Here is a 27,746-nt window from a genome sequence, read left to right as displayed (position 1 = left end):
TAATAGCATATTATATGACTAAGTACAGCCTATTACCTTAAATTATTTATTTAATTTTACATACCGAATAGCGATTTTTTGATGATATATATAGAGTACTACACTCGCGATCGATATTAGGTAATAACTACCGTGACATAGTAATTGCTTTGATGCAATCCCATGTCATACGCTTAACTTTTGATCATAATCAATAACTAAATTATTAAAAGTATAAATAAACATTTGATAGAACATGTTGTGTATACAATAATTTATATAGGAAACTAAACTCATGAGTCATAATTAATTTTGATATTCCTTCAAATCTTGATTTGGGGGAAGTATTTTTAGATCTCTGTTCTATTTGGACCTGGAAGAGTTTAATCGAGACGGGAGTAGTCGCAGGACAATGTCGGCATTTTAGAATGCTTCCCGATGCGGCCTTTTTGGGTTTGGCCCGTTTTGGGTGGGTGGGGAGGGCAGAGTCGTGACCGAGTTGAGCCGCTGGTTTTGGGGGAAATCGCCGGCGAGGGTTTCCGGCGAGGACACCGGAAGCGGCGCGACGGCGGCGAGGCAACAGGGAGCGTCGCGGGTCTGGGTGCGGGCGAGGGACTCCGAGCGCGGGCAGAAGCAAGGCAGAGACGGCGTCGGGGCGGCGAGGCAGCAGGGAGCGTCGCGGGCGAAGCAGGAGGTTCGGATCTCCTGGCGTCGGTCACGAGCAGGGCGGAGAGCAACCCCGGGTCCTCAGGTCACTGGATCCATGGCGTCGGGTCACCGATCGGAGGTCGGGATGAGGTTGCAGGCGGAGCGCGACGGAGCAGGGGGCTTCGGATCGACGCGGGCTCGCGGGTGGAGGTTCGGAGCGGCGGTCTGGCGTCGCGGGTGCGGCTGAGTCGCGGCAGCGGCAGCGGGCGAGACGGCGACGGTGCGAGCAGGCGGCGCCGGTGCCGGCAGGGACACCCCCACGAGGAAGATGAACAGTCGCGTGGGGGCTTTCTTTTTCTTTTTTCTTTTTCGGTTTGGTCTCTCTCTCACGTTACTTTTTCATCTTTTCACTTTTTGTGTACTTTTTCACCCGAAAGAAAGAGCCCCTTTTACTTTGCGCGCGGTTTATTTTATAGGTTCAAAAATATATCCTCACGACATATATCTTTTCCTTTTTTGCTTGCGCGTGATACCCTAAATATGTCGTTGAAATATACATACCCTGCGCAATATTTTCTTTCGTATTTCTCACATATTCTATCCAGAAAAATTCCCTCTTTGCACAAAATACACCCCTAGTGTATATTACTGAAAAAATATAAAAATCTAAATGGAATATGTGAGAAATCTTCCCTTCATCGGCGGCCTAAAATAAAGTAAAACAAAATGAAAATAAAATATTTCTAAATTATATGCCATGTGTTTTTTATTTTTTATTTTTTAAAATTCAATCCCAAAAATTTAGGTGTCAACAAATCTCCGATCCTACATTCTCTGGTTGCTAGGTAGTGAGGTACACTCCCAATAGGCTAGTGGCAATTCCTTTTGTAAAATTCTTAATAACATCCTCACGTCACGCGGGGTATGGGCTTGGAAGATCGCCTAATCATGGGCTATAGGTCCGTCTTTTAAGCAATACCCCTAAACATGTTACCTTCCCCCGAGGGTAGGTTGCAACACAACTCAGTTCACTTACATCATATTCCCGTGGGGATTTACTGTTATTCTGTACAGCAATTCCCTCAAGACTAATTCTTTTTATACCAATATATGTTGTTACATGTATGTTTGTCTCTCACCCTGATTCTTGGATATAACGATGTACAGGATCTTATATATGCAAGAATTTTATGTTTGTGTTTGTACACATGTCTAAGCCAAATTAAAGATGAGGTAATTTTGATTATGACGTGTAGATGGCAGGGCCATTTGCATACAGGAGCCTTGCTCCCAAGACGAAGAACCTGGTTGTCGCGGGCGGTCAGATAGCATTTGTGTTTGGAGTGTATTTCTACACAATGAGAGCTGTCGGTGGTTCAGATGAGCTTTAGACGGCAATTGATAAGTTTGAAGAGCAAAAGAGCAAGCAAGGAGCTTAGGCAGAGAAGTGGTCCGATGCTCGATACCGGATGCGACTTCGACGGTGGCCTAACTATAGTTTTGGATTTCCTAGACTCCACACGCAGCGTGCACACTTTTCTGTTTTTGTTAATATGTGCACACATCGTTTGTCTAGTGCTGTGACGGTGCATGGTCGATGCCGAGTAACGCATGCTTGTGTTATGAGATGAAGCCAATCGGACTTGTGTTCGCATCAATGAATGCGAAGTCTTAGCTCAAATTATCATGTGATAGGATCGACTAGTCCAGGGTGGCTGTTGATTCTAGGATGGCGGCACGAAATCCTGGCATTAGGGGCTTAGGGCACCGCATTGGTTTCATATGATGGACACAGCAGTTGGATGGACCAGTCTTAGGCTTGAAACATTAATTTAATGTGTGGGACAGGACCGAGCGTTTGTAGTTTATGTAAAGCATTTTCTATTCGAACTCAAATAATCTAAGAAAAGCAAAGGTTACCAAATTCGGAAAGGGGCACTAGCACACGAAACCAAAATCCCCCCTCGCCGTTTTTAACAAGTTCATCCAATAGCCCGTCAGAGTCACGTGTCGGTGGCCTCTGGTGCTTATCCTAGTCAACACGGATATGGTGTACGCTTTCGATACGAATTTGGTAAATCATCCCGAATTTCATGGCTGAATATTTTTAATTCAGGCGACCGAATGTGTTCCAAATACGGAAGCCACCACCGCCACGACCGATGGAAATCTCAATCTACGTAACTTGTCGACGCAATGTGAAGGTAGAAGAAACTGGAATCTCTCCATTGTCTATATATTGGTAAATGCGACGTAGACAAAACACTCGAGAACAGTCAAAAACGACACGACAAGAAGCCAACGAGCGCAGAACAGATTCGCACGCAAAAAGTTCACACGCAGAAGAGATCGAAGAAGAAGAAGAAGAAGAAGGAGGAGGAAGGGAGGAAGGAAGGAAGGAAGGGGAAGGAGAAGAGGCGGCCGCCGGAAAATGGGGCACCCGCAGCAGCACGGCGCGCTGCTCCCGAAGCGCATCATCCTCGTCCACCACGGCGAGTCGGAGGGGAACCTCTCGCCATCGGGGCAAGCCACCACCCCGGACCACAAGATCCCCCTCACCCCGCTCGGGGTCGCGCAGGCCCGCGCCGCCGGGGACCGGCTCCGCACCCTGGTCGCCGGCGGCGGGGGGGAGTGGCGGGTCTACTTCTACGCGTCGCCGTACAAGCAGACGCAGTCGATGCTGCGGGAGATCGGGCGGTCGTTCAGGCGGGGCCGGGTGATTGGGGCGCGGGAGGAGTGCCGGATCAGGGAACAGGACTTCTGGAACTCCCAGGTGGTGGGGAGGATGAAGGTGGTGAAGGAGGCCAGGGAGCGGTTCGGCCGGTTCTTCTACCGGTTCCCGGAAGGGGAATAGGCGACCGACGTGTTCGATCGCGTTTCGAGTGAGTTTTTTTTCTCCATCCTTACGTTTTCGATCAATGCAATTTCATGTGAACGCTGCGTGTTGAGTCGGTCATCGATGTCGGCTTTGCTTCGTTGCTGGTCTGAGAGTGTTCACACGAGAGAAATGAACCCAAGGAATGAACTTTTGTATGGACGGCGCACCGATGTCTTTAACGACAATTGAAATCCTAAAGTAGAGCCCTAAGGGCTTATTCAATTTTTAACACAATTTTAAAGAAAGTATTGAATAAATTGCATAGTATATCAATATTGCGCAATCAATGGGGATTATCTTTAAGGACAATTGAAATCCTAAGGTAGAGCCCTGAGGGCTTGTTCAATTTTTTAACATAATTTTAAAGTCAAGAGGCTTTCTTTTTTAAAAAGAAACTAAAGATCTATTTTTGAAAATTTTCAAGGAATTACATTTTTTTATTTTAAAATTTTTATTTTTTGGAATTTTCTAAATTTTATGAAATTTTTATTTTTTTAGTATTTCTTATTTTTTCTGTGATTTTTTTAATTAATATTTTGTATGAAGTTTACTATTATAATAAATAAATAAAAAAGAGAGAGAGAAAGAAAATCGGACCGGGTCAAGAGACCCGCCCCGACTCAACCGACCTGGACCCTATCGGTCCTGGTTGGACTAAAAAGGGGCTATGCTTAGGCCCACTTTGAATTAATCTCAATTGACTCACGGAAATTTTAAAACAGCCCACTCAATTTCCAGCCCGCTTCCATTTTCTCTCTCAGCCCAAGTGGGGGTTTCTTTCGAGTAACAACACCTACCCAGAGACTTCAACATCCAATATCAATTTCAGAATAAAATAAATTTAACAATAGCACCACTGTGATCTCATCTTTTAAACCAAGAATAACATAATTCGTCATCAAGCACCTTTTAAACATCGAAGCTCCACGAATGGACGAGTACCATTACCATCGCCGTCCGGCGAACGGTGGAAGTAGCTGGCTGGGTGATACGAAAGGCGGGGACGTTCGTGAGCGTCCCAGAGCGTGGGTCTCGAAAGAAAAGAGTGACCGTCGAGTCCCCCTCATGCTCATTGAGGCTCGCTCGAATGACGAAGCTGCAGCTGGGTACATAAAATGGCAAGGAGTCAGTGTTATATCTCTTCTCTCTTCCCGAGCCTCTTTACTATAATCATCCTTTCCTTTCTAATCTAAACGTTGCTCATGTCCCATTCCGTCGAAAGCATTGTCGAAGCTTCTGTGGATGAGGGCACTGTTGTGAACGAAGGTACTGGCGTGGACGAGTGATCATTCATGGCCGACGACCACCATCTAGCTCTAGCGGCTGGCGATCGCAGTCCAGGTCTGGCCCAAACCCTAAGCACAATGATTAGGGTTTTCTATTTCACCAATTAGGGTTCTAAATTGGGGAAAACATGTTTCGCGACGTCGTTTAGGCTATGTATGCGGAGTTAGAGCGTTGGCGAGCCAAGTCAGATTGAAAAAATGATAAAAGATTACTATTTTGAATTTTCAACTATTCAAATCGAAGTTAACACTTGAAGTGATCTAAATAAAAGTTTTTGCATCAAAATTAGCACTATGCAGAAATTACGACACTTATAATTAATATTTTCCTCAAGCCTCATTGCCGGAGGTCCAATTTCGAGACCTTCAAAATATGCCGTTCTCACTATAATCCTAGTGCTGAGGTCTTAATTTTGTTGTGTTGGGCACATCATAGACGTACGGCAAGACCCCGTAGAAAATTTCAGTGATCCATAAGACAAACCAGGGTCTTATCGTCCATGACGAGAAAAATTAAATGCATGATGGTCCTTTTCATTGAATATTCAGTGATTGGTGAACTGTTTAGCCGGTTTTGGTCTTAGTAGGTGGCCATGTCTTATATATATTAATACCTTAAAAAATCTCAAACTGGTACATTTATGACAAATTTACCATAAACTATTTTTTTTACCATAAAAAACCCCAAACTGGTATACCTTTGACAAATTTACAATAAACTGATACACTTGTGACAAATTTATCCTATGTTAGTTTTAGTTAAATTTTCTTGTTAAATTATAAAGTTAAATAAAACGTGACAATTGACCGGTATATCAATTTGGGATTTTACACTATTTGTCACAGTTTATAATTTTTTTGATTTTTTTGTGGTATTAATCTAATTTTTCAGAGGGTATATTAGTCTCAAATTTACCAGTTTGGGATTTTTTGTGGTCGAATAAATTAGTTTGGAGTAAATTGTCTTAAATGTACTTGTTTATGGTTTTTTTATAGTTAGTCGAGGTAAATTTTTCATAGATGTACCAGTTTGGGGTTTTTCATGGTCAAAAAAATAGTTTGAGGTAAATTTGTCACAAATGTACCAGTTTGGGGTTTTTTAAGGTATTAACCCATATATATATTTACCAATATATCTTGTATATTGGGAGTAACGAACTAAAATTTGGATTTTGCTGGTAGTTATTTGACTTCACTAGTGTTTTACAAATGAAGCTACTGCGAATAAATGAAACCACGCGTTCAAAGTCATCAATGATTTACTTGTATCAGCAAGACATCGTTTCGTTGCACATATAGATAAACAATTTATTTTTATTTTTATTGTACGAAAGCTAACACATAGTTTTTCGCAATAAAACACCGTTTGAACGGTTAAAGACAAAATCAATTTTTTTCAATAATAAAAACCCGTATGATATATTATCTTGAAAGCAATATACATACATACGTATTATATTTTTTTTACAAGACTAATAAGAATAAGCTGTATTTTCTTCTTCTTCGCAACAAAAATTAATCATGATTCCTTAAGACTATCTTCAAAATTAGTCCACATGAAAAATTGTCTTAAAGGTGGAGCCATTATGAAAAAGAGATAAGTAATATGTTCTAACTATCGAAGCACATGAATTCATCTGAGTTTTAGTATGCCTTGTGCTAAACTTCGCAGGATTATGTTGCTTCATTGAATTTTCTCCTTTTCATACGTCCTTCAATGATATAAAAATGATGAATAATGTGTTGTGTATCCATAGCACCTTTTCATATTTAAATAGTACTATTCTCGTTTAAGTGGTAAATGATTTTTTGCCATATTATAATCCCTGTTCAAGCAATAATTAATTTGAATTGACTATATTCGATTAGTGGGGAGTGCAAGAAAATTACTTCTTGGAAGGAGGGATGACCGGTCTCTGGCCCTACGTGGGAGGCAAATTTTAGAGAATACATAGTAATTATATATTTCTAGATATTGCAGTAGTGATTATTAGAGTTTGCCAATATCTACAATATCAACCTTGCAAACACTTGACAAACTTACTTATTAAATTGCTTACTACTGACTAGTTGATCTATAACCAAGTTACTAATTTGTTTTGAAAGAATTGCAAACTTATATTCGAATTTACTATTGATTACTCAACCGATACACCGTCACTAGATGTTTCATTTTTATTGGAGGACCAATACCAATGATGTCAACCAGATGTTGCCGTGGACGATGATAAGACGACTCCCGACGGTGGAATTTCTTTACCTTGATCAGTAACCTGCTTATCTCCCCTCAATATTCAATCTTTTTCAGGAAACAAACGACAATCTTGAGGATGCAAGCAATGGGCTAATTCTTACTGATGAGGAGGTGGTGCGCTTCCAGATAAAGGAAGTTTTCGCTCACGTGCCAAAGGATGAATTGTAGAGCCGAATCGAAGATATGAAAGAAGTAACTATGAAAAACTTGGAGAAACTGGAAGAGGAGAAAGAATCTGTGCTTACACATGGCTGAGATGAAGAAAATTTGTATGGGAAGTGCGGGGACTCCATCAATTTGGAAGAGGATTAACATAGCTGTCACTGCTGGTTTTCCTTTAGTTTCTGTTGATTAAATCATTTCTCATATGCTTTGCTGCCTTCAGGCAACTTTAGAATGCCTGCTGCAAGAGCTACGCAATAGCCTAGTTTGTGATCTGCCCACTGCCATTATAGTGACTTATAATGTTCTTAGAACTTATTTTGTTGCCATTAGTTTTGGTCCATTTCTGATTAAAATCGCTTGAATTTGTCATCCAACCTTCAGTCTTAAGCTACTTATAAGACTACTTTCTCTACTCCTGGGTTTACTCTTTCGCGCGAATGTTATTCCCCCTAAATTTCTTTTCCAAACTCTTACTTGGACATTGATGTAGAATCACAATGTGTGACATAGGAGTTTCAAACTCAATGCAAAATTAAATTGGTATGTAGTTTTTACATACTATATTTCCTTTAGGGAAACAAATCAGCAAGGTGTGAAGTGAGAAGAGAGTTAAGTCATGACTCGTCAATGGTCCACGAGAGAAGAGTCATTGTAAGATTCATTTGGGACGTGCTCTATCATGGTTTAAATCTGCCAATTTCTGGCAAGATAGTCTCCAACTAACTAAGAGCGAAAAGTGTTGTTTACAATTGAAGCATTTTGATATTGTGCAATGTTGAAGATCTTAATGGCTAGAACTTTAGCAATTGCCTTCACGAGCCGCACACTTTTCACAAGTAGAAGTCAGAAAGGAACTATTAATGGTCAGAGGATGAATGGGCACCCGTAAGACAGTTTAAACATCCGACAGAAAGAAATGCAAGCATGGTCTTCTAACATTCAAAACTATCATAATTAAACCATAACAAGTATTGAGATATCTATTTTTTTTTTTTGGTAACTCAGATCCGCCGGGCCTAACTCGCTTATGCTCGCCAACCCACGGCCCGTAGAGTGCACGGTGCATCCTAGACTAAGCATCACTACCTAGGGGGAAGCTCGCACAGGACCCTACCACAATGGCCCTCCACTTAAGACGTGTTAACAACTACGAGTTTTGACCCTAGGACCTCTGTAATAAAGTGTCCAAAGTCGAACCAACTTAGCTGCCCACCAATGGGTTTGAGATATCTATTCATAGGCATAAATTTCCAAATGTTTAGGTATTGAGAGAAATGGGGATTAATATCTACAGTATTTTAGGTTAAAAGCAAAAGAATGATTGACCTAAATGTGTAACTTAACACATGGCCTAACCCTCTCCAAATGTCCAATCTGTCCATCATACTGGCCTGAACTTTTGGCAATACAAGCTGGTCCTGAATTGGTGGCCAAGAGATGTTATATATGGGTATTAGCTGAAGCCATGAAAATGGCAAATATGATCATCAAGACAGGCATTGTTCCCAGTTTGCAAGATATGAATGTCTAACTAGGAAGAGAATGAGAGAAAGATACACAATCTTAGCATAATCGAAACAATTAACAGTTATGGTTAAACTAAATGACCCGATTTAGGTCATCTACTCTTGCCATCGGGGGCAAATTATCCTAAAATTCGAGTAAACATTAAACCAAAACACACAGTTGTTTCGCAAGAAAACCCAACTGAAGCAATCTAATAAAATGTAAACCAAAGTTTCCGTCTAAAGGGTTCTTAGTCCCTTGAGTGCTTCAAGCATCCAGCACTGCTGCCGATGCCATTCTCCTGCCCTACAATTCTTCCAACATGTCCAGGAGCTATGGCGCCTCTAGTGCCTCTCCCCCGGGCGGGTCCTCCTCCTCCACCACTACCCAGGCAGGACATACATGGCATCTGGTATTGTACAGAAGACAAAAATACAATGCATCTTCCTCTGGTGTCATTTGCAGAATAAAAGTCTAGGGCAAAACATAAAGTGAGTATTTTTCCTATTCCAAAAAGACACAGCAAAAGCAATAGAGAATACCTCGTGGAAGTTGTGGGTTAGCCCTTCCCTCAAATATCGTCCAGCAAAGGAGGCAATGATGCGATCAGTGATGTGGTCAATGAATGCATTGAACTCATCCACATGGAGCGGAATTCACCCAAGCCGTTCAAGAAGGCAGCAATGGCGTCTAGGGTCCCAAGACGAACCCCATCAAAATCCATGGATGCTTCGTCATAATGGATTATGACCTCTTGCCTGTTGTATCTAAAAGGATGATAGTATGATTGACACGAACTCGTTGAGAACATCATCCATCATGCGAGAGTGAGAGATAAACAACAGGCCTAGTTTCGCGAGAATGGTTGGCGATTTAGGATAAGAGAGATCACAAATCATGATGCCAACAGCTTACCTGAATTGCTTGGCCCACACTTGAGTGATCGAATCGGTCGGAATAGACAATGGGTCCCTAGCACCTCCTCCTCGATACGACTCGATGTCCACATCAACTCGCTTCAACCAAACTTTCAAGAGCATCATATCACACTCCATCAAGACATACTACCATCACATCTCCGTAGTCTCCAGCAATCTCAACACACGTGAAGTTTGTGCCATACACCAATCAAGCAAGTAACAACATAATAGAAACACTAGCTTTCCTCTATACAGCAATCGAACAACCGAAAGCGGAAACAAAATTCGCATCGACATAGCCAACAAAAACAATAAGTGCAAACAACATAGGCATAAAAAATAAATAATAAATAAAAAAATTCAACACACACGAGAGTCTAAAGGTGAACTTCGATTTGATCAGGTTTTGGCTTATGGCAAAGAATTTGCAGAGACTCGATGAACTAAGAGAGTGGGGCAGATGGAAAGTGCGCACAGTTTGTTTAGGAGGTGGTTTTCAGGTGTGGCCGAGTGCACCGAGTGGCACCTTTTGATTGGTCGCGCATGAGACCAGATGTCTGGGGAGGTCCCATTTCTCGACGTGTCACGGCGAGGGCATCGGGAGCGGGTTGATTTCGGTGGCCCCAAGCATAGCAAAGCAAGCCCGAAGTGACCGTTGACATTATGCGATTTATCCATGCAAAGCATTTGTGCTCGAACCATTGCATGATGACTAATTTTAAAAGAGCCTATGTTAAAGTTTGATCGTCCAGACAATTTTTATTGAGGAGGTTGAGATCTATGATAGATATAGAAATTGAAATATCCTATGCGATGTTTGGTAACGTCTGAAAAAACCATGAATTCAAGTAAAATTATATGATTTCCAAATCAGAGTTTGAAATATGTGGGCAGAGTCTCACTTGACTCGACTCATCTCTTGCACTATCTTTTTCTCTCTCTCATGTCGATGGTGGAGATTAAGCACAGACAATATGTCGCAACCTACTTTTTCCTCCAGAAGGGGAAAAGACATAGGTTTATGGATATTACTTAAAGGACGGGGCCCACAGCCCATGAGTTAGACGCAGATTCTCCTAAACCCATATCTTGGGTGACGTATGTTCAAATTGACGATATGAAAATTGTCTAAAGAGAAGTCACCACTAACTTATTAAGATCAGCTAGAAACCAAGTGAAATATGAGAATGTATTTCACTTTCTACATAACAGAGAATTTAGAATTGGGGACTTGATTATACTAATTAAATAATTAGTGTCATTTCGGTACTTAATCTTGTTCATTTAAAAAAAAAAAAAAATTTATGTCAAGCAATCTAGATTAATTTTATACATACTAATATGTGAGGTAATCATGCAAGTGCGAAAGTATTAACATAACAATCGGCAATTAAAGAAAGTATTGAATAAATTGCATGGGACAACAAAGATCAAGTTCAATATATCAATAGTGCGCAACCAATGGCGATTGTCTTCAAGGACCATTGAAATCCTAAGGTAGAGCCCCTAAGGGCTTGTTCAATTTTTGAACACAATTTTAAAGTCGAGGATTTTTTTTTTTTTTTTTTAAAACTAAAGATCAATTTTTGAAAGTTTTCAAGGAATTACATTTTTTATTTTAAATTTTAAATTTTTGTGGAATTTTCTAAATTTTTATGAATTTTTTATTTTTAGTATTTCTTATGTTTTCTGTGATTTTTTTAAGTAATATCTCGTATGAAGTTTACTATTATAATAAATAAATAAATAAAATAAATAAAGGAGAGAAAGAAAATCGGACCGGGTCAAGAGACCCGCCCCAACTCAACCGACCTAGACCCTATCGGTCCAGGTTGGACTAAAAAAGGGGCTATGCTAAGGCCCACTTTGAATTAATCTCAATTGACTCACGAAAATTTTAAAGCAGCCCACTCAATTTCCAGCCCGACTCCATTTTCTCTTCTCAGCCCAAGTGAGGGTTTCTTTCCAGTAACAACACCTACCCAGACACTTCAACATCCCATATCAATTTCAGAATAAAATAAATTTAACAACAGCACCACTATCATCTCATCTTTTAAACCAAGAATAACATAATTCATCATCAAGCACCTTTTGAACATCGAAGCTCCACGACGAGTACCGTTACCATCGCCGTTTGCCGGACGGTGGAAGTAGCTGGCTGGGTGATACGAAAGGCGGAGACGTTCGTGAGCGTTCGAGAGCGTCCGAGAGCGTGGGTCTCAAAAGAAAAGAGTGACCGTCGAGTCCCCCTCATGCTCATTGAGGCTCCGCTCGAATGACGAAGCTGCAGCATGTGGACGAAGGCATTGATGCGGATGAGTGATCATTCATGGCCGACGACCACCATCTAGCTCTAGCCAGGTCTAGCCCAAACCCTAAGCACAATAATTAGGGTTTTCTATTTCACCAATTAGGGTTCTAAATTGGGGGAAAACATGTTTCGCGAAAGTCGTTTATGCTATGTATGCGGAGTTAGAGCATTGACAAGCCAAGTCAGATTTAAAAAATGATAAAATATTACTATTTTGAATTTTAAACTATTCAAATTGAAGTTAACACTTAAAGTGATCTAGGTAAAAGTTTTTGCATCAAAATTAGCACTATATACAAAATTACGATACTTATAATATTATTTTCCTCAAGCCTCACTACTGCAAGTCCAATTTCGAGACCTTCAAAGTATGCTAGTGCAGGTCATCATCATAGACGTACGGTAAAATTTCAGTGATCTATAAGACAAGCCAGGGTCTTATCATCCATGACGAGAAAAATTTAATACATGATAGTCCTTTTCATTGAATATCTAGATTTTTTTAGTTTTGGGGGCGTGCATAATAAACAGATTTTTATTGTAAAAATAGATTTGCAATTTACATTGTAAAAAAAAAAATCATAAATTAAAATTTTTAACTTTTTAGTTTTGAAATAAAAATAGAAATTATTTCTTCTTTTCTCCAATTTCGTTTTTTTAAGGTCGGTCTTCCTTTCTCCAATTTGGACATCCTTTTTCGTTCACCATACGGGCTTTTCTATTTGGCCGTTCCTTATCCTTCTCCTCAACGCTTCAACCAAAAACCCTAGCGCCGTCGCCGTCCTCTCGCCGGTCAGATCGTCGCTCATCTCGCCGTCGCCGTCCTCAGACCGTCCAATTTGCTCCGGTCGTTCCGTCGGATTCCGCTCTCGATTCCGCAACTCCGGTCGCCGTCGCCCATCTCCGTCGTTATTCAATCCGCTCGCGTACGCGTTCGTTCGCGGCCTTCTCTGGAACTTCCCCCCGCGATTCCTCACGAGGTTCGATCGATCCTTCCCTTCTCGCCTCTCTTTATCATGTTCCGGCTTTCGTTTCGCAGATTCGATTTCGATTTCCCTGTTGCTTGCTGGAGAGGGATGGGGGATTTTATCTTCTCGGTGTTTTGTCTTACATTTGTCACTCTTCCGGAATAGTTGCTGGTGGATTTCGCCTCTTTCTTGGTTGTTCTGCGCTTGTGCTCGGTTCTGTTCCCATGCCGATGGCCCTTTTTCTTATAGCTTGACGGAGTCAGTTCAGGGTGAAAAGTTTTACTGCTGCTCATCCATAAATGAGAGATTTGTGCGGTTTTATGAAAAAATTCAGTATGTTCTTATTAAATCATGGGGGGTTAGCCTTTGATTTACTACGACAGGGAAAAGAAACGGCATATTGAAGGTAGATTACTATGGTGAGTGGGTACTTATGTATATTTTTTCGTGGGTCCGGTAGTAGAATTTGTCTATCCAAAGTCAATTTTTTTTGCTTCTGCTAATGTGCGAAGTGTTTGTTTTCTTGTGATTGTATTATCTTTTCCTGTGATGAAATTTTCTCGGTGTACTCTCGTACTGCATATGGAACTTTCATTGCATATTGATGGTAATGCATTTTCAGCAATGTAGTCGAGCGCGGATTTACCGGCTAACTTGATTATATTTCTTTATATCTTCTCTGTTTAACAAAATATTAGATATGACATGAGGGTTTCCAGTGGCTACTTTTTCATTTCTTATATTTATTTCTGTCTCCTCTCTTAAATTTGAGTTTCCCATATCAGTTTGCTGTTATTTCTTGAGGATTTTAGGCATTCATAATAGGATGCAATAGTTGTTTTAAAAATTCCGAGTATTGTTTTTGCACCAGAGTAACAGTGACACTTTGTTCTCTTTATCTCCTCATAAATGTAAAAGGTTTGCAGAACACAGGATAGAACTTTGTTCGTTTGCTGGCATAGGGTGATCTGCACATTGATTATATTTATACTGAAGAGGCTGCCCCTTTTCCTTTTATTCTTTTATGTTGCATTTTTATTGTGACATGCTTGACAAGAAATGCTGGGTGTGAACCTTTTTTTGATTGATCAGTTTGATTTGACTGGAGATTGTTGGTATGGTTCATTACATAGGTGATTGGGACGTGTCGTGTGTCATGAAGTCGGTTGGTTATAGCTCATGTCATCTAGGATCATGGCACGGGCAGTGCCTTGTGAATTCTCACTATTGTAAGCAAAGCAAGCCATCGATACTAGTCTATTTGGAGCTGGAAGAGTTTAATCATGATAGGAGTAGTCGCAGGATGATGTTGGCATTTTAGAATGCTTCCTGATGTGGCTTTTCGGGTGCCCGTTTTAGGTGGGTGGGGAGGGGCAAACTCATGACTGAGTTGAGCCGCTTAGGGGCTGTTTGGGCTCTACTCGTTAATCAATCATCAAAACTCGAGCTCAGAGTACCCAGTGGCTCGCGAGCTTGATTATCTTGCACATGATGGTTTGAAATGTTCCGAAGGAAGTATGATATTATCATTATGACCGCACTTGTATGTTTGTCTGCTTCAGATGCAAAAAGAATCAGCTGAGATATAAAGTTTTCCTCCTTGGGTATGAACTTTGATGCTCTAGTTAACATGAGATAATAATTGCTCTTTTTTGTTCTGTAATTTCTAAAGGGGAGCCTGTTGAAGTATTTTTTAAATCATTTAATGTGAAGTTTTAGACTAATTTTCATCTTTTTTTCTTGGTTATCTTGCGGAAGATGGTTCACCATTCCTGGATTTCATAGTCTGAGTCTGGATTTCAAACTTTAAATTGATATTTTCTAGTCATTTTGGTGAATCTCAGAACTGGTTTTCTATGTTCTGCTGCTTCTTCTACTGAAATCTTAATACATGATCATTGGACTGTTTCTCTCTTTTCTGGGGTTGATGGCATCAGGTCAGTTACATATATTTCATTGGGTCGTTTGAATTTTATGGTGCTTCTATTGGAACATAACAGTGGTGCAATTGAGCTCGAGTTTATAGTCGATTCAGTTCTGATTGATTTTTGCATGCTGAGTATCTGAATTGACAGCTTTAAGCTTAAATCTAAATCGGTTCAACTCAGCTCACTTACATCCTATTCCCATGGGGATTCACTGTGTATTCTATACTGTAATTCCCTCAAGACTAATTCTTTTTATACCAATATATGTTGTTACATGCATGTTTGTCTCTCAGCCTGATTCCTGGATATAACGATGTACGGGATCTGATATATGCAAGAATTTTATGTTTGTTTTGTACACATGTCTAAGCCAAATTTAAGATGAGGTAATTATGATCATGACGTGCAGATGGCAGGGCCATCTGCATACAGGAGCCTTGCTCCCAAGACAAAGAACCTGGTTGTTGCGGGTGGTCTGACAGCATTTGTGTTTGGGGTGTATTTCTACACAATGAGAGCTGTTGGCGGTTCAGATGAGCTCCAGACGGCAATCGATAAGTTTGAAGAGCAAAAGAGCAAGCAAGGAGCTTAGGCAGAGAAGTGGTCCGATGCGCTCGAGACCAGACGCGACTTTGACGGTGGCCTAACTATAGTTTTGGATTTCCTGGACTCCACACGCAGCGTGCACACTTTTCTGTTTTTGTTAATATGTGCACACATTGTTTGTCAAGTGCTGTGACAGTGCATCATCGATGCCGAATAACGCATGCTCGTGTTATGGGATGATCTTGTAGTCAATTTTGTCCATGTCGGCCCTAATATATAAAGATGCATGCCGATATTCATCAGAATATGAAATCTTAGCTCAAATTATCATGTGACAGGATGGACCAGCCCAGGGCGGCTGTTGATTCTAGGATGGCGGCACGAAATCCTGGCATTAGACTGCATTGGTTTCGTATGATGGACAGGGCAGTTGGATGGACCAGTGCTAGGCTTGAAACATTAATTTAATGTGTGGGACGGGACCGAGGGTTTATATTTTATGTAAAGTGAAAAGCAAAGGTAACCAAATTCGGAAAGGGGCATATTAGCACACGAAACCAAGATCCCCCCCCCTTGCCGTTTTTAGCAAGTTTATACGATAGCATGTCTGGTGCTTATCCTAATCAACACGGATATGGTGTACACTTTCGATGCGAAGTTGGTAAATCATCCTGAATTTCATGGCTGAATATTTAATTCAGGCGACCGATTTGTGTTCCAAAAACGGAAGCCGACACCACCACGACCGACGGAAATCTCTAATCTACGTGACCTGTCGACGCAATGTGAAGGCAGAAGAAACCGGAATCTCTCCATTGTCTATATATTGGTAAATGCGACGTGGACAAAACACAGGAGAAAAGTCAAAAACGACACGACAAGAAGCCAACGAGCGGAGCACAGATTCGCACGCAAAAAGTTCGACACGCAGAAGAGATCGAAGAAGAAGAAGAAGAAGAAAGGAAGGGAGGAGAAGAGGCGGGCGCCGGAAAATGGGGCACCCGCAGCAGCACGGCGCGCTGCTCCCGAAGCGCATCATCCTCCTCCGCCACGGCGAGTCGGAGGGGAACCTCTCGCCGTCGGCGTACGCCACCACCCCGGACCACAAGATCCCCCTCACCCCGGTCGGGGCCGCGCAGGCCCGGGCCGCCGGAGACCGGCTCCGGGCCCTGGTCGCCGGCGGCGGGGGGGAGTGGCGGGTCTACTTCTACGCGTCGCCGTACGAGCGGACGCGGTCGACGCTGCGGGAGATCGGGCGGTCGTTCGGGCGGGGGCGGGTGATCGGGGCGCGGGAGGAGTGCCGGATCAGGGAGCAGGACTTCGGGAACTTCCAGGTGGTGGAGAGGATGAAGGTGGTGAAGGAGACCAGGGAGCGGTTCGGCCGGTTCTTCTACCGGTTCCCGGAAGGGGAATCGGCGGCCGATGTGTTCGATCGCGTTTCCAGTGAGTTTTTTCTTGTCTTCATCCTTACGTTTTCGATCAATGCAATTTCATGTGAACGCTGCGTGTTGAGTTGGTCATCGATGTCGGCTTTGTTTCGTTGCTGGTCTGAGAGTGTTCACACGAGAAATGAACTCAAGGGATGAACTTTTGTGGATGGCGTACGGATGTCTTGCTTGATCGATCATGTGTTTTCGTTATCGGTCAGAGAAGTTTGCTGTTTGTCGTGTTTGCTTGAGTATGCTCTTGCTCAATTTGCTGAATTAGCCGACTGAGCGAGCTCAATATTGGGAAGAGAAAATGAGGGATTAGAATTTCATGACGGGCGGAGTTTGGATTGTTGGAAGCCTGACTTTTGATGGGACTCGCAAATTTTTCGGAGTCGATGCTCTGCAACTGTTCCCAGTGAGGGCTCCTCTTGATCTTGCCTAAATGGTGTCTGGCCAGCTTTTTTTGAGAGAAAGAGAGATATGCTTGTGCTCTGTTTGCTGTTGGTTTCACCAGCCAATCTACAAAGTTTTGTTTTATGTCTGATCCTCTGGATGGTGTAATTTGCAATTCCAAGAGCTCGAATAGCTTCCTGAGTGTGCAGAAGAGAGAATGCAAACATACGGTCACCCAGCTTTGGGATTACTGCAGTTGAGGATATAGCTTATCATCGATGCGAAATCTCTGCACATAGCATGGAGCCCGTCTTGCTTCATGTCTTTCAGGCCATACCAAGTATTATGGTTCATGAGTAAAGCTGAAGTAGAATTTTTAGGGTGAAAGTATCTTGGTGACTGACCTTCAGATTTCTTGGTCACCTCATAAGCGTATCTATGCTTTTATGTTGACGGCATGCTTTACCAACACAATGTATGGTATGGTGATATAAATGTTTGACAGAAATTTGAATTTAATCGCTATAGAAGATGAGAAAGAAGAGTAACATCGACTGCTAAGGTGATAAGATGGCTAAAGCATCTTGACGCAGCTAGTATTCTAACATTAGGTTGCGATCATTGGTTGTTCTATGATTATCAGACAGGTAAGGTAAGCTGACATGTGAATATGCAGCTTTCATTTTTTTTTTTTTTTTTTTTTTTTAGTGTGATATAGAGTGCCCTTTAGAAGATGTTCTGCCCCAAGAGGGACAGCCAGCCAGATGAGCTCCATGAAGTCTTGTTTGCATAAAGTTGTGGTCCTTTTACCGTGCTTATAATACTGCAGAACTGCACTAAAGAAGTATGTCGATTGTGCAGGTTTTATGGAATCATTATGGAGAGACATCGATATGAACAGGCTTCACACTAATCCTTCTCATGATCTGAATCTCATCATCGTATCTCATGGATTGACATCGCGTGTCTTCCTCATGAAATGGTTTAAGTGGACGGTCGAGCAATTCGAGCAGCTCAACAATCCAGGGAATTGTGAGTTCCGCGTGATGCAGTTGGGGGAAGGCGGAGAGTACAGCCTTGCAATCCATCACACCGAGGAAGAATTACGCGAGTGGGGCCTTTCATCGGAGATGATCGAAGATCAGAAATGGCGAGCTCATGCAAGGAAGAGCGAATGGAATGAACGTTGCCCATGGTACCTCGATGCTTTTTTCGATGGATTCGCTGACTCGGATGATAATGCAGGAGAAGAGGATGATTGCTGCTAACAATTGGATTATATCCAATTTGATCTGGCCGATTGTAATCCGATTTAATAAATTTTTTATTATGAAAAATTCAATATTTGTTAGCATAAAAGCCATGTGTGACCTCTCTCCTTTGTATTTTCGGGTTTGTGATCATGGTAAATATGATAAAAGAGGGAGATTAACGCGATGCATTCATTTAACTGGCAGTGGTTGAGAAATACCATCAACTATCCTTTTCTTTTCTCTTTCGCTGCTTACAAGCGGCCATTTTAATTGCTACTTCATCGCCGCTTTACAGGTTGAACGCGGAAGCTAGCACCATGATGCTTGTCTTCGAGCATGCGCAAAAGATGCAGAAAATTACAATGTCTGAGTCGGAAATCGCAAAATAGGAAAGAAAAAGAGGGGTGTAATGACTTGCCGGGACAGGAGAAAGACGAGTCCACACGGGAAGATGGAACGCTAGCAGGAGTATACTCGTGATCGTCCTAGCAAGGATGAAGAACACGGCTCGTTCTCAAATTGCTTGCCTTCTTATTCGGTGAATGATCTTGTACTTAAACTGTTCTCGGCCTCGGCATAAATTGAGCGAATGTCCATACATCACTACTCTCTAAGTTCATTGTCACTCTTCCTGTAGCCTTTTTTCCTAAGAGAATGACAATAGAACTTACAAGACATGCCTCTCATCGCAGGCTGTGAAGAACTTAGTGCATATTTTGTAAGTCGAGCAACTACGTATTGCTCCTGGTCATGTACATAAAGGGTGAGTAAAAAGAACAGCCCGAACCAAGTTAAATTGGTCAGTTCTGGACAGTTTGCATGGAGACTAATCCAATTCCCGGTTTGCATAAAATTGGAACAAGTGAAAATCGTTCTAGTTTCCAGTTCCAAAGATTGGCCTGTCCATCCGGATTGGACCGATTTTTTTTTTATTCTTCACAAATCCTTAGTCATGAGCTCTCCCACACTCTCACAATGCTCAATCGCTCACTCTCACGGTGGCGTCTCGCTTAATGCCTTCCCTCTTGCAGTCTCATCTCAGGTCTCGATCGTTACCACCGTCTCTTGCTCTATTTTTGGTCAATCGTGATCGCACAGAGACCTCCGTAATAATGGGTGACTGCTCCAACCTCCAAAACTTCCATTTTTACTCTCCTCCGAGAATGAGATTAGCTCACAAAGTCTTGGTGCTTACTGGTTTTAGCAAAGAATGATCGATTCAAGCAGAACTGAATTTTGCTCTCTTACTTTTCATCAATTTTAAATTATTTTCCCTTTCCTCTGAACCAAAAATAAAAAATAAAAAATAAAACGACATGGAGCCAGTTCCATGGACCCCCGGGAATTGGATCGGGTCAAATCCGATTCCAGAGCCAAATAGGCTGGTTCCCGATTTCAAAAACTAGGACCCAGAATGGTCGAGTTCCTGGTTCCAGAATGGGCCAATTTAGCTCAGAATCTACCCATAATCGGGTTCAAACAGTTCAGAGAAAATTCAAAATAACTTGGAATTGCCACCACTCAAAGTTAACAAATCAACATCGCACTGAGAACTTTTCAGATCATTATGTAATGTCAAATGAAAATACATTAGATCAGATGTAACGCATTGTCTTCAATGACCTGCACCGACTTTTGCCAACAAACTGGAAGACGTTCAATCCACTTAATCCCCTCGATTTCTTCCTCGATTCAAAAATCTTCAATTGGAATTTAACTTTATCGACTCGCAAAGTTTCCAAATCCAATGGGGTGTCAGAACTTGTTCAGAGGTCTTGTGAGCATGCATCAATCCCCGTTAGATATCAGAATGAGGAGTCCAACAAGAGAATAGAGCTGAAATCCAAGCGCCTCAATTCTCAAGTCAAATATAAGCTATCCAGAACTGCAAATCCAGAAGCGACTCCACCTTCATTTGATGACGATATCTTTGTTCTCATTAAATAACCACACTGTTCATTTACGATGACATTCTCTTTGTTCCTGGTAAGATGAATCTCAGATTACCATGAGCACATCAAATGCATTTAGAAACATTGTCACTGAATTCACTAGTGCTAAAACATGCGAACAATGGTGCTATAGAAGGCATGAAAAAAAAAAATGAAAAAAAAAAAGAAGCTTTGATTATAAGATTTTGCCATCCGACTCCAACTGCAAAGATTAAATTCCAAGTCACTGATTTTAATTAATCAGAGATCACATCCATCAAACTAATGAGAGATGGAGTGACATCTAAAAATTACCTCAAATAAGCACTATATACCCCAAGTTCTGACATGGCGTGATCTTTATAACAAATGCCATCACGAATGAGAGTTGTGGGAGAAATGGATGGAAAAATTCTTTGCATAAGGATATAGGCAGCATTCTCCTCACTTCCTTCACGTTGCAGCCTTAATAGGGTTTCTCTCACATCGTCGCCATAGATGTTGTTCCCTAAAGAGAGAAATGAATTCATTTTCAAAAGAAGATAGCACGGCTTATAACAAAGCAATCCTTGAATAATATAATCAAGGTGAGAGATAATTACCTCCCCCTTCCCTCTGGGGTTTCATGACAAATAGCTCGGGACTTTCAATTGCTTTACCAACAATATGAGGGTCTTCTAGGCTCCATAAACCTGCAAAGCATTTCCGGATCTTGGCAATGTCTTCTTTGTTCTCAAGGAATCTGATATATGCACAAATGGAGTCTCGTAAGTGATCAAACATGCAGGAGATAAGAGTCTATTCAACAGTGCATCTTCTCCTGTAATTAAATTGACTTCTAATGTTCCCATTGATATGTTATCGAGACTGTTCGGTAAGACATACGAAAGGAGCTAAAATGGCCATTTGGTATTAAAAGTAGTCCTTAAATGAAGTCCTGGGTGCCATTGATTACATCTAAGCTTCAAATTCAACTAAACATCATCATATTAGCTATTGTTGTATGCATAGCGCACATCTATATACATGTGTGCTTCAGGAGTTTTTCCAGGAACGATATGATTCCATATAAAGCACAGAGGATAAAGAAATGTGATCTGTTGAACAAAATATATCACCTTTCAAGTACATTAGGTTTTGCAAGTTCTTGCTGAATCTTTTTGTGCCGGCTAAATGATAAGATATTGACGGGCACTTAATTGCAGATGACTCTTCCATAAGTAGCCTTGCTCTCCATTCCTACAATACAGCAAGAAACAAAACTTAAGTCACACCTTTCAAGCATTGACCCAGGGCTTAAGATTTCCGCACTTCTTACTATTTTATAATATAGGGTTTTCAAGTGGCACTAATTTGACACCTCTCAACTTCTTGAGGTTGTGTGAAGAATGGATTTCGTATTTCCTTATATTGGTTTCTTTCCATTCCCTTTGTTTACTTATTTTGTGGATAATTATTTATTTGCATTCCACCCAAGAAATTTTTTTAAGTTGATGATATTTTCTGGAACAAAGTCCACTTTTGCCATAACCAATTGGAAAACTTGGTTATTTGGAGGAAATGTCATGATTACATTGTTCAGTATTCTTTTACATTGCATAATGCTATATGTTTTGAACATGAATTCAATTGTTTAGCCAAGCTTGGCTTACTAATGTTCATATGTACATTATCAAGTATTGTTCATTGTGGCCAGTCTCATAGAATTATGATATAGTAATGAGGGAATCCTAACAATCAAAATTTGCAGGAAATAGAGAAGTATATTATAATCATGAATCTAACAGAAATAATCGACTTGCATAATTCATCATGATGGTACTAATAATTGTTGTATTCAATCATCAAGACATATAAAAGTAAATGTTTATGAAAAATAGAGTAAGGATGCAGTCACTATAACATTGTAAGAAATGCTGACACAGAAATATTTTATAAGAAGAATAAAACCCGCCTCAAACGTGGGATTTTCACTAGTATGGTAATAAAACATATCTATAAAGAAAGTATCGGTAAAGCTAAAATGGAAGGAGAAATTTTCTGAAAATTAATCACAACTAAAGTCAATATTTCTAGGAAGACAATCTTCTCTTAGCTGCTATTAGCTAATTATTAGGATAAGGCTTAAGGAGGTACCGATTCTGAAGGATAATCATTTGGGGTATACCCAGCTCTAAAATAAATAACTGCTACAGGGACTCCACCTCTGCAATAGCAAAGCTTCATTATTTAAGTGAAACATGCATGTAAAGCCAAAGTTCAACAAGACAAACTAGAGACATGAGCAACTACATACACAAGTAACGTCCCATCAGGCTGAAGTTCCCCCTCTGCATCAATTTCTGCTAAGGTCTTCCGAATAGACCTCACATTATGTGTGTTATATAATTAAGGAAGCACCCAAAGCAAATTATGGACATGAAGAGACTGATGGACAGAAATAGAGAACTTTATAGTTTGGAAAGCAGATTTTTGGACACAGCATCCTAGCAGATAGATGTAGAATCCAAGAAATGATCTAAGAGAGACAAAGAGAGATAATCACAGATATAACCTACCCTTCTGATATCTCAAAACAATCACTAGTATATAGAAGGATATCTTTCCCTCAAGACAGAGCTAAGCCAGTGCTGGTCATACATATTTCGTTCCTCTGTCTGAACCACAACCAGAACAGTGGCCCTGTTAAAAGTAATCAATTGTAATCAGATCTTAATGAACTATACTCCACATATGCAGACCTATGAATAAAAAAAAAAAAAAAGACCTTAATTATTTTGCAAATCTTACTTCAGGTTATTGAACTCAATCCAAGCTTTGGCCAAGGCCTCTGCATAATGACTCACAGCAGCATTGGTAGGGATCCTCCTGGGATCTAACCCAAGAGTTTCACCATAATGGCTGAGCAAGGACCTGTGTCATTGCCACCTGACGTTAAGATCAAGCTTTTGGTTTTCTGTGACCATCTTTGACTGTGCATGTGAACAGGTGCGTATGGGCTTAGAGAAATCATAGGGAATGTAAGAGTCGGTACATATGACCAACCTAACCTGTGGAGCTCACTAACAAGACAGCCAAGACCCGAAAATGAGGATGATATGGTGTTCAGTTCTATCTGAAGCAGTAACTTTGTTTGTTCATCAAGCATATAATCCGATCGATGCAAACCCAGTCGTATCTCCTGTGGAGAATTGAGAGAGCAAAATTATGGGGTTTAGCACACTAATCATAGTCAGCAATCAGCATATATTTCTTTCAGACAAGGAAAGCAGCCAATCAAAGTGACCTGAACTTGAAAAGCCAATTTTAATACACTATTGCAACCAAACTTAAGGTAAAGCTTCCACAAAATTCTAAATTTATGAACTTACATCTTTTTTATTAATTTCCATCATCTTGGAATGAATATCTAAGAGTCGAGAGGTGAAAGCATCCACCTTTTTTGTTCTGCAATGAGAAGAAGTTACATCATGTAATTCAACAGTAAGTTTGGACTTGATTCACCAATGCGACAACTAAAATCCGGACTACAAAATAACCATTGATTGCAAGGAAGGTAGAAGGGTTCATAATATCCAAAATACTAGGTTATGAGAAAAATAGAAGAGCTAAAAGGAGTTGAATTTGTCATAAGCTAAGAAACAACCAAGAGCATATGATACAAGCCAAAGAAGAGTGAGAATTGAATCAGACCTAAGAATTCACATGAAACAATGGTCTTAATCTTGTTGAATTGGACACTATATACTTATAGCATAAACTACATGCCGTATTTGACCAAAAGAAAATAAATAAATAAATAAACTACGTGCTGCAGACATATAGCTAAAGCAGAATAAATACCTGGATAATGAATCTTGTAAAAACTTTCCATCCAAACTCACACGATCGACAAGCTCATTGAAAATAGGAGCTAATTCGCAAGCCTCTCTAAACTGACTCTCCGGGAATGAGATGGGCAACAAAGCAAACGGAGCATGCGTCAGACCGACACCAGGTACTTTTCCTGATCTCTGCAACACACATGCATACATACCATTATCAATCAAACTGTAGAATTAAACAACCCAGATCAAATTCAACAGGAAACTCCATAAACAGCACATCAGAAAGTCGCATATTCTCTTTTATTTCAGCAGAGGGAAAAAAAGCATCTTTACAGTCATCAACCCGGAAACATCCACTTTTCCGATAAAGCTAACAGCTTTAGTATCCCAGATGCTAAAATTTATCAACTTTGCGAAACAATTCAACAATTTTATACCAGAAGAGAACTCCAAAACCGCCTTCATCACAAGCACTTCAAAAAAATGCGAACTTGTCATATTTACGGGGGCACATACGTTAACATTCCTGTCGCCGACGACGAGCCCATGAAGAGAACTCCAAACCAGAGCATCATAAACCATCTGATCAATCAAACCCTGATCAATTTCGACGAAACCCGACGTGGGTTTTCCCGCGGCCTCATCGTTCTTGGCCTCCATCTCGGACCTCACGCACTTCAAAGGCAGACACCGCGGAAAGATCGGATTTTGGGCGACGGGGCTCGTGAATTTCGAAACGGGCGGCTCTAGGATCTCATCAACTCTCCGAATCCGGCCCGAAAGGAAAGAGTTCGATCTGGGTTTGGCTACGTGGGACGAAGCGCGAGGAGGAAGAAGAGCGGACGCCACGGGGATAAAGCATGCGTCAGCCGTGGTGAGAGCTAGTGGAGATGACTGAACGGCTCCCATCACTTCTCTCCCCTTTTGACTTGGCTTTCTTAGGAATTTTCAGTCGCCTGAAAAGGAATCTTCTTGGGCAAAATGAAGGGATTGGCCCTTAGGCAATAAAGCAAAATACAAATCTGATTTTGCTTTGATCAGGATTTAGCAGCTTTCTTTTGATTCTGCAATTTTCTTCTTTATTCCATGGGCAGGTCAGCTTTGGTGCAAACATTTTGTATATTCTCTGTTAATCTCAATAGCATTTTGCATATCTGGACAATAGTCTATTTGAGCCCATTTTCTCATTTATATTGCCACGGGAATTAGTACTCACGGCTTATTAGAATACATCGAGTATGTCTCACTTATTAACCTGCCATAAATGATTGATTTGGAGATTATTTTCTATTTGTATTGTTTACAAAAGTGAAAGGAAATATATGCAAAAATAATTCCCTAATCATTATTCTTTTTCCGTGGGGTAGACATGCCTAATATACTAGTCTTATAATCTATGAAATCCTGAGATTACTCTCCTTCTAACACTGCCTAATTGAGCGATGCAAAGGCACTCTAGCTAGATAAGGACCATTATAGTTACAAACTTGCAAAACAGGTCGATACATCGATTGAGAATTAATTTGTTGTCGATGCCTTACGTGAAATTTTCAACGGAAAAAGATAAAAAGATACACGCACAAGTTGGTTTCGTTTTTAGATATTCCACGGCAAGGGTCTCCTCATGCAAGACAGTATAGGATTCGCCATTCTCTGTTTTCCTTTCCTACCAGACAGGAGCGGAATTTGTTCTCCAAACCGGATCTCTACAAGTTTCAGGTTTCGGAAGAACCATCAACTTCACCGAAAGGTTCCATGAAAGTTGGTTTTATGTTTTTTTAAGCAAAAGTGGGTTCATTCTGATCAGTCTTTCTTCGGTACTGATTCCGCATGCTTTCCATATATTATTAGGGAGAATATTTTGAAAAATGCATTGAATCTGGACGTGTTTTTATGGGTCTTCACCAGCCACCCCCACGCACAGCATATCTTCTTTACAATTTTATTTTCCTTTTCAACATATCTTCTCTAATTTTTATTTTTTTTAATAAAAGCAACACTTCATTCGTTTTTGCAAAAATACCATAAAGAAGCGATGCAATTCAACTGAAAATCAAGACAAATCCCACATAGTTTCGAAGCAAAACAAGTTCTAAATAACAATATAACTCATCGGGACAAGATTAGGGGTCCATACGTTGAAAAAGTATATCCGTGACTTTTTCAAACCAAAATCGGCAACTAATCACTGAATCTATCTTCATTAATGAGTGCACACCGAAAATCACATATGTTGGTGTGGCTTTGCCCTCGCTTAGGTTCGGCCATCCCAACACCATTGCCGTCTAGAGTAAAAGGTCGAAGATCACAAATTTAATGGTTGATTAAAACTGGATTTGTATATCAACAAAACCCGAGGGAAGCAAAACCCCAAAAACATACATGCAAAAATCCCCAAATCTAGATTAGATCAAGATAGATTCCTCCTCGAAACAAGAGATGAGCTCCTTGATCTATGCTAGATCCAAAGAGAAACGGGAGGAAAGCAAGAAAAATAAAATGGGGAACCGAATCAGCCAAAGAAAAAGGAAGGGGAATGACTGATCTTGCTCAAACCCTCCCCTCCATAAAGGTTGAAAAAATAAAGTTGTGTGAAGAGAGAGAGGTAAAGAAGGGGAGGTTGGCGGCTATACTAACGTATCTTCTTTATTTGATCTGTTCAATTATTTATTTTATTTAGGTTCTTCAATAGGAAAAAGTGAATGCTTGATGAGAAAGAAAATCCTTGCTCCCTTTAACTTAGTACTTCATCTATATCAATGGAATAAATCCCGGAGAGGGCAAATGCTTGCTTCTGTATAACATGGGAGGCTAAATTCCTGAGCACGACCAACTTATAATATATTCTCCCAAAGCATAATGTAATTTGTCTGTGTGCCCACGTCAATGAATATGTTGTGAGAGGACAGCAGTTTCCTGAGTTGGACATCATTTGTGAACATCAGCTGACAAACAATCACCACTATCAGACCTATCAGTTTGCACAGGAAGTTCTTGAATTTCTACTTGTACCAAACTTTTGATTGATTCAGTTTAACTGTATCATACCAATAAACTATCCCTTCAAGAATAACATCGTAAAAGTTCTTACTTCATTTCGCCAATGGACCACATCACTGAGACAATCTGAGTTGAAATGTACATGCAAAGGCCGATCCTTATGCTTTGGTTGTAATATATCGTAAATAAACTTGTTTAATACAGCTTGTGTTGGAGCCAATAGAAAGAGAAGAAAGAGAAACTGCTGTGTATGAATCCGTTTTTCCTCTTACCCTCAATACTCATGATGTCTTGGCTTCATCTAGCTGTTGGGTACTGGGATTCGATGTTGCATCCAGGCCAGAACCCATCTTCAGAATCGACTTGATTATCTCATCATCGTTGCGCTCCACTGAGCTCGTCCTCTCTGTTGAGCTGATCTTTTTCAATTTTCTCTTCCTCCATTCAATTATCTCTACCTTGTGATCAAAGCTAACGACCTTCCTCAAAACCTTTTTCTGAGACTGAACTTCGGGGATTG

At 40.7% G+C, this 27,746-nt stretch overlaps 4 protein-coding genes across 5 annotated transcripts; 3 read left to right on the top strand and 1 right to left on the bottom strand.

Annotated features, from left to right (window-relative positions):
• The first annotated feature begins 2,954 nt into the window (after window positions 1-2,954).
• On the top strand, window positions 2,955-18,665 carry LOC104415518 (phosphoglycerate mutase-like protein AT74). 2 transcript variants are annotated; one of them, XM_039308098.1, is made up of 3 exons: window positions 2,955-3,000; window positions 16,348-16,835; window positions 18,077-18,665. In XM_039308098.1, the coding sequence occupies exons 2-3, from the start codon at window positions 16,385-16,387 to the stop codon at window positions 18,481-18,483; spliced, it is 858 nt and encodes a 285-aa protein (XP_039164032.1). In that variant the 5' UTR covers window positions 2,955-3,000; window positions 16,348-16,384; the 3' UTR covers window positions 18,484-18,665. The 2 variants fall into 2 exon arrangements, with proteins under 2 accessions (XP_039164032.1, XP_010025142.2); XM_010026840.3 differs by lacking the exon at window positions 2,955-3,000 and having other exon boundaries at window positions 15,827-16,835.
• On the top strand, window positions 3,059-3,481 carry LOC104417689 (phosphoglycerate mutase-like protein AT74H). The gene has a single exon (XM_039309374.1). It carries the CDS (start codon window positions 3,059-3,061, stop codon window positions 3,479-3,481), a length of 423 nt encoding a protein of 140 aa, XP_039165308.1.
• Window positions 9,039-15,651, top strand: LOC120291689. The gene is made up of 3 exons (XM_039309373.1): window positions 9,039-9,128; window positions 12,721-12,930; window positions 15,256-15,651. Exons 1-3 carry the CDS (start codon window positions 9,039-9,041, stop codon window positions 15,436-15,438), a joined length of 483 nt encoding a protein of 160 aa, XP_039165307.1. The 3' UTR covers window positions 15,439-15,651.
• Window positions 18,666-19,951: 1,286 nt separating the features above from the next.
• Window positions 19,952-25,269, bottom strand: LOC104415517 (glutathione synthetase, chloroplastic). Its single transcript, XM_010026839.3, is given in 13 exon segments — window positions 19,952-20,451; window positions 20,715-20,907; window positions 21,002-21,141; window positions 21,518-21,563; window positions 21,566-21,638; window positions 22,536-22,605; window positions 22,696-22,776; window positions 23,001-23,081; window positions 23,190-23,312; window positions 23,450-23,580; window positions 23,771-23,846; window positions 24,243-24,412; window positions 24,743-25,269. Coding segments are annotated over 13 exon segments (1,701 nt in total). The 5' UTR covers window positions 25,136-25,269; the 3' UTR covers window positions 19,952-20,327.
• Between the last annotated feature and the right edge of the window lie 2,477 nt (window positions 25,270-27,746).

This window comes from Eucalyptus grandis, chromosome 3 (assembly GCF_016545825.1).
Source record: "Eucalyptus grandis isolate ANBG69807.140 chromosome 3, ASM1654582v1, whole genome shotgun sequence".
Lineage (NCBI taxonomy): Eukaryota > Viridiplantae > Streptophyta > Magnoliopsida > Myrtales > Myrtaceae > Eucalyptus > Eucalyptus grandis.
Note: the sequence above shows the minus strand (reverse complement) of the source record. Positions and strands in the feature narration are given on the sequence as shown.

Excerpts from the sequence above, each read along its gene's own strand:
- LOC104417689 (XM_039309374.1), top strand. The coding sequence starts at position 3,059 with ATGGGGCACCCGCAGCAGCACGGCGCGCTGCTCCCGAAGCGCATCATC.
- LOC120291689 (XM_039309373.1), top strand. The coding sequence starts at position 9,039 with ATGTCCAGGAGCTATGGCGCCTCTAGTGCCTCTCCCCCGGGCGGGTCC. Across the intron at positions 9,129-12,720 it reads CAGGACATACATGGCATCTG|CGCCGTCGCCGTCCTCTCGC; the intron begins GTATTGTACAGA and ends CAAAAACCCTAG. Across the intron at positions 12,931-15,255 it reads CCCCCGCGATTCCTCACGAG|ATGGCAGGGCCATCTGCATA; the intron begins GTTCGATCGATC and ends CATGACGTGCAG.
- LOC104415518 (XM_010026840.3), top strand. The coding sequence starts at position 16,226 with ATGCGACGTGGACAAAACACAGGAGAAAAGTCAAAAACGACACGACAA. Across the intron at positions 16,836-18,076 it reads TGTGTTCGATCGCGTTTCCA|GTTTTATGGAATCATTATGG; the intron begins GTGAGTTTTTTC and ends TCGATTGTGCAG.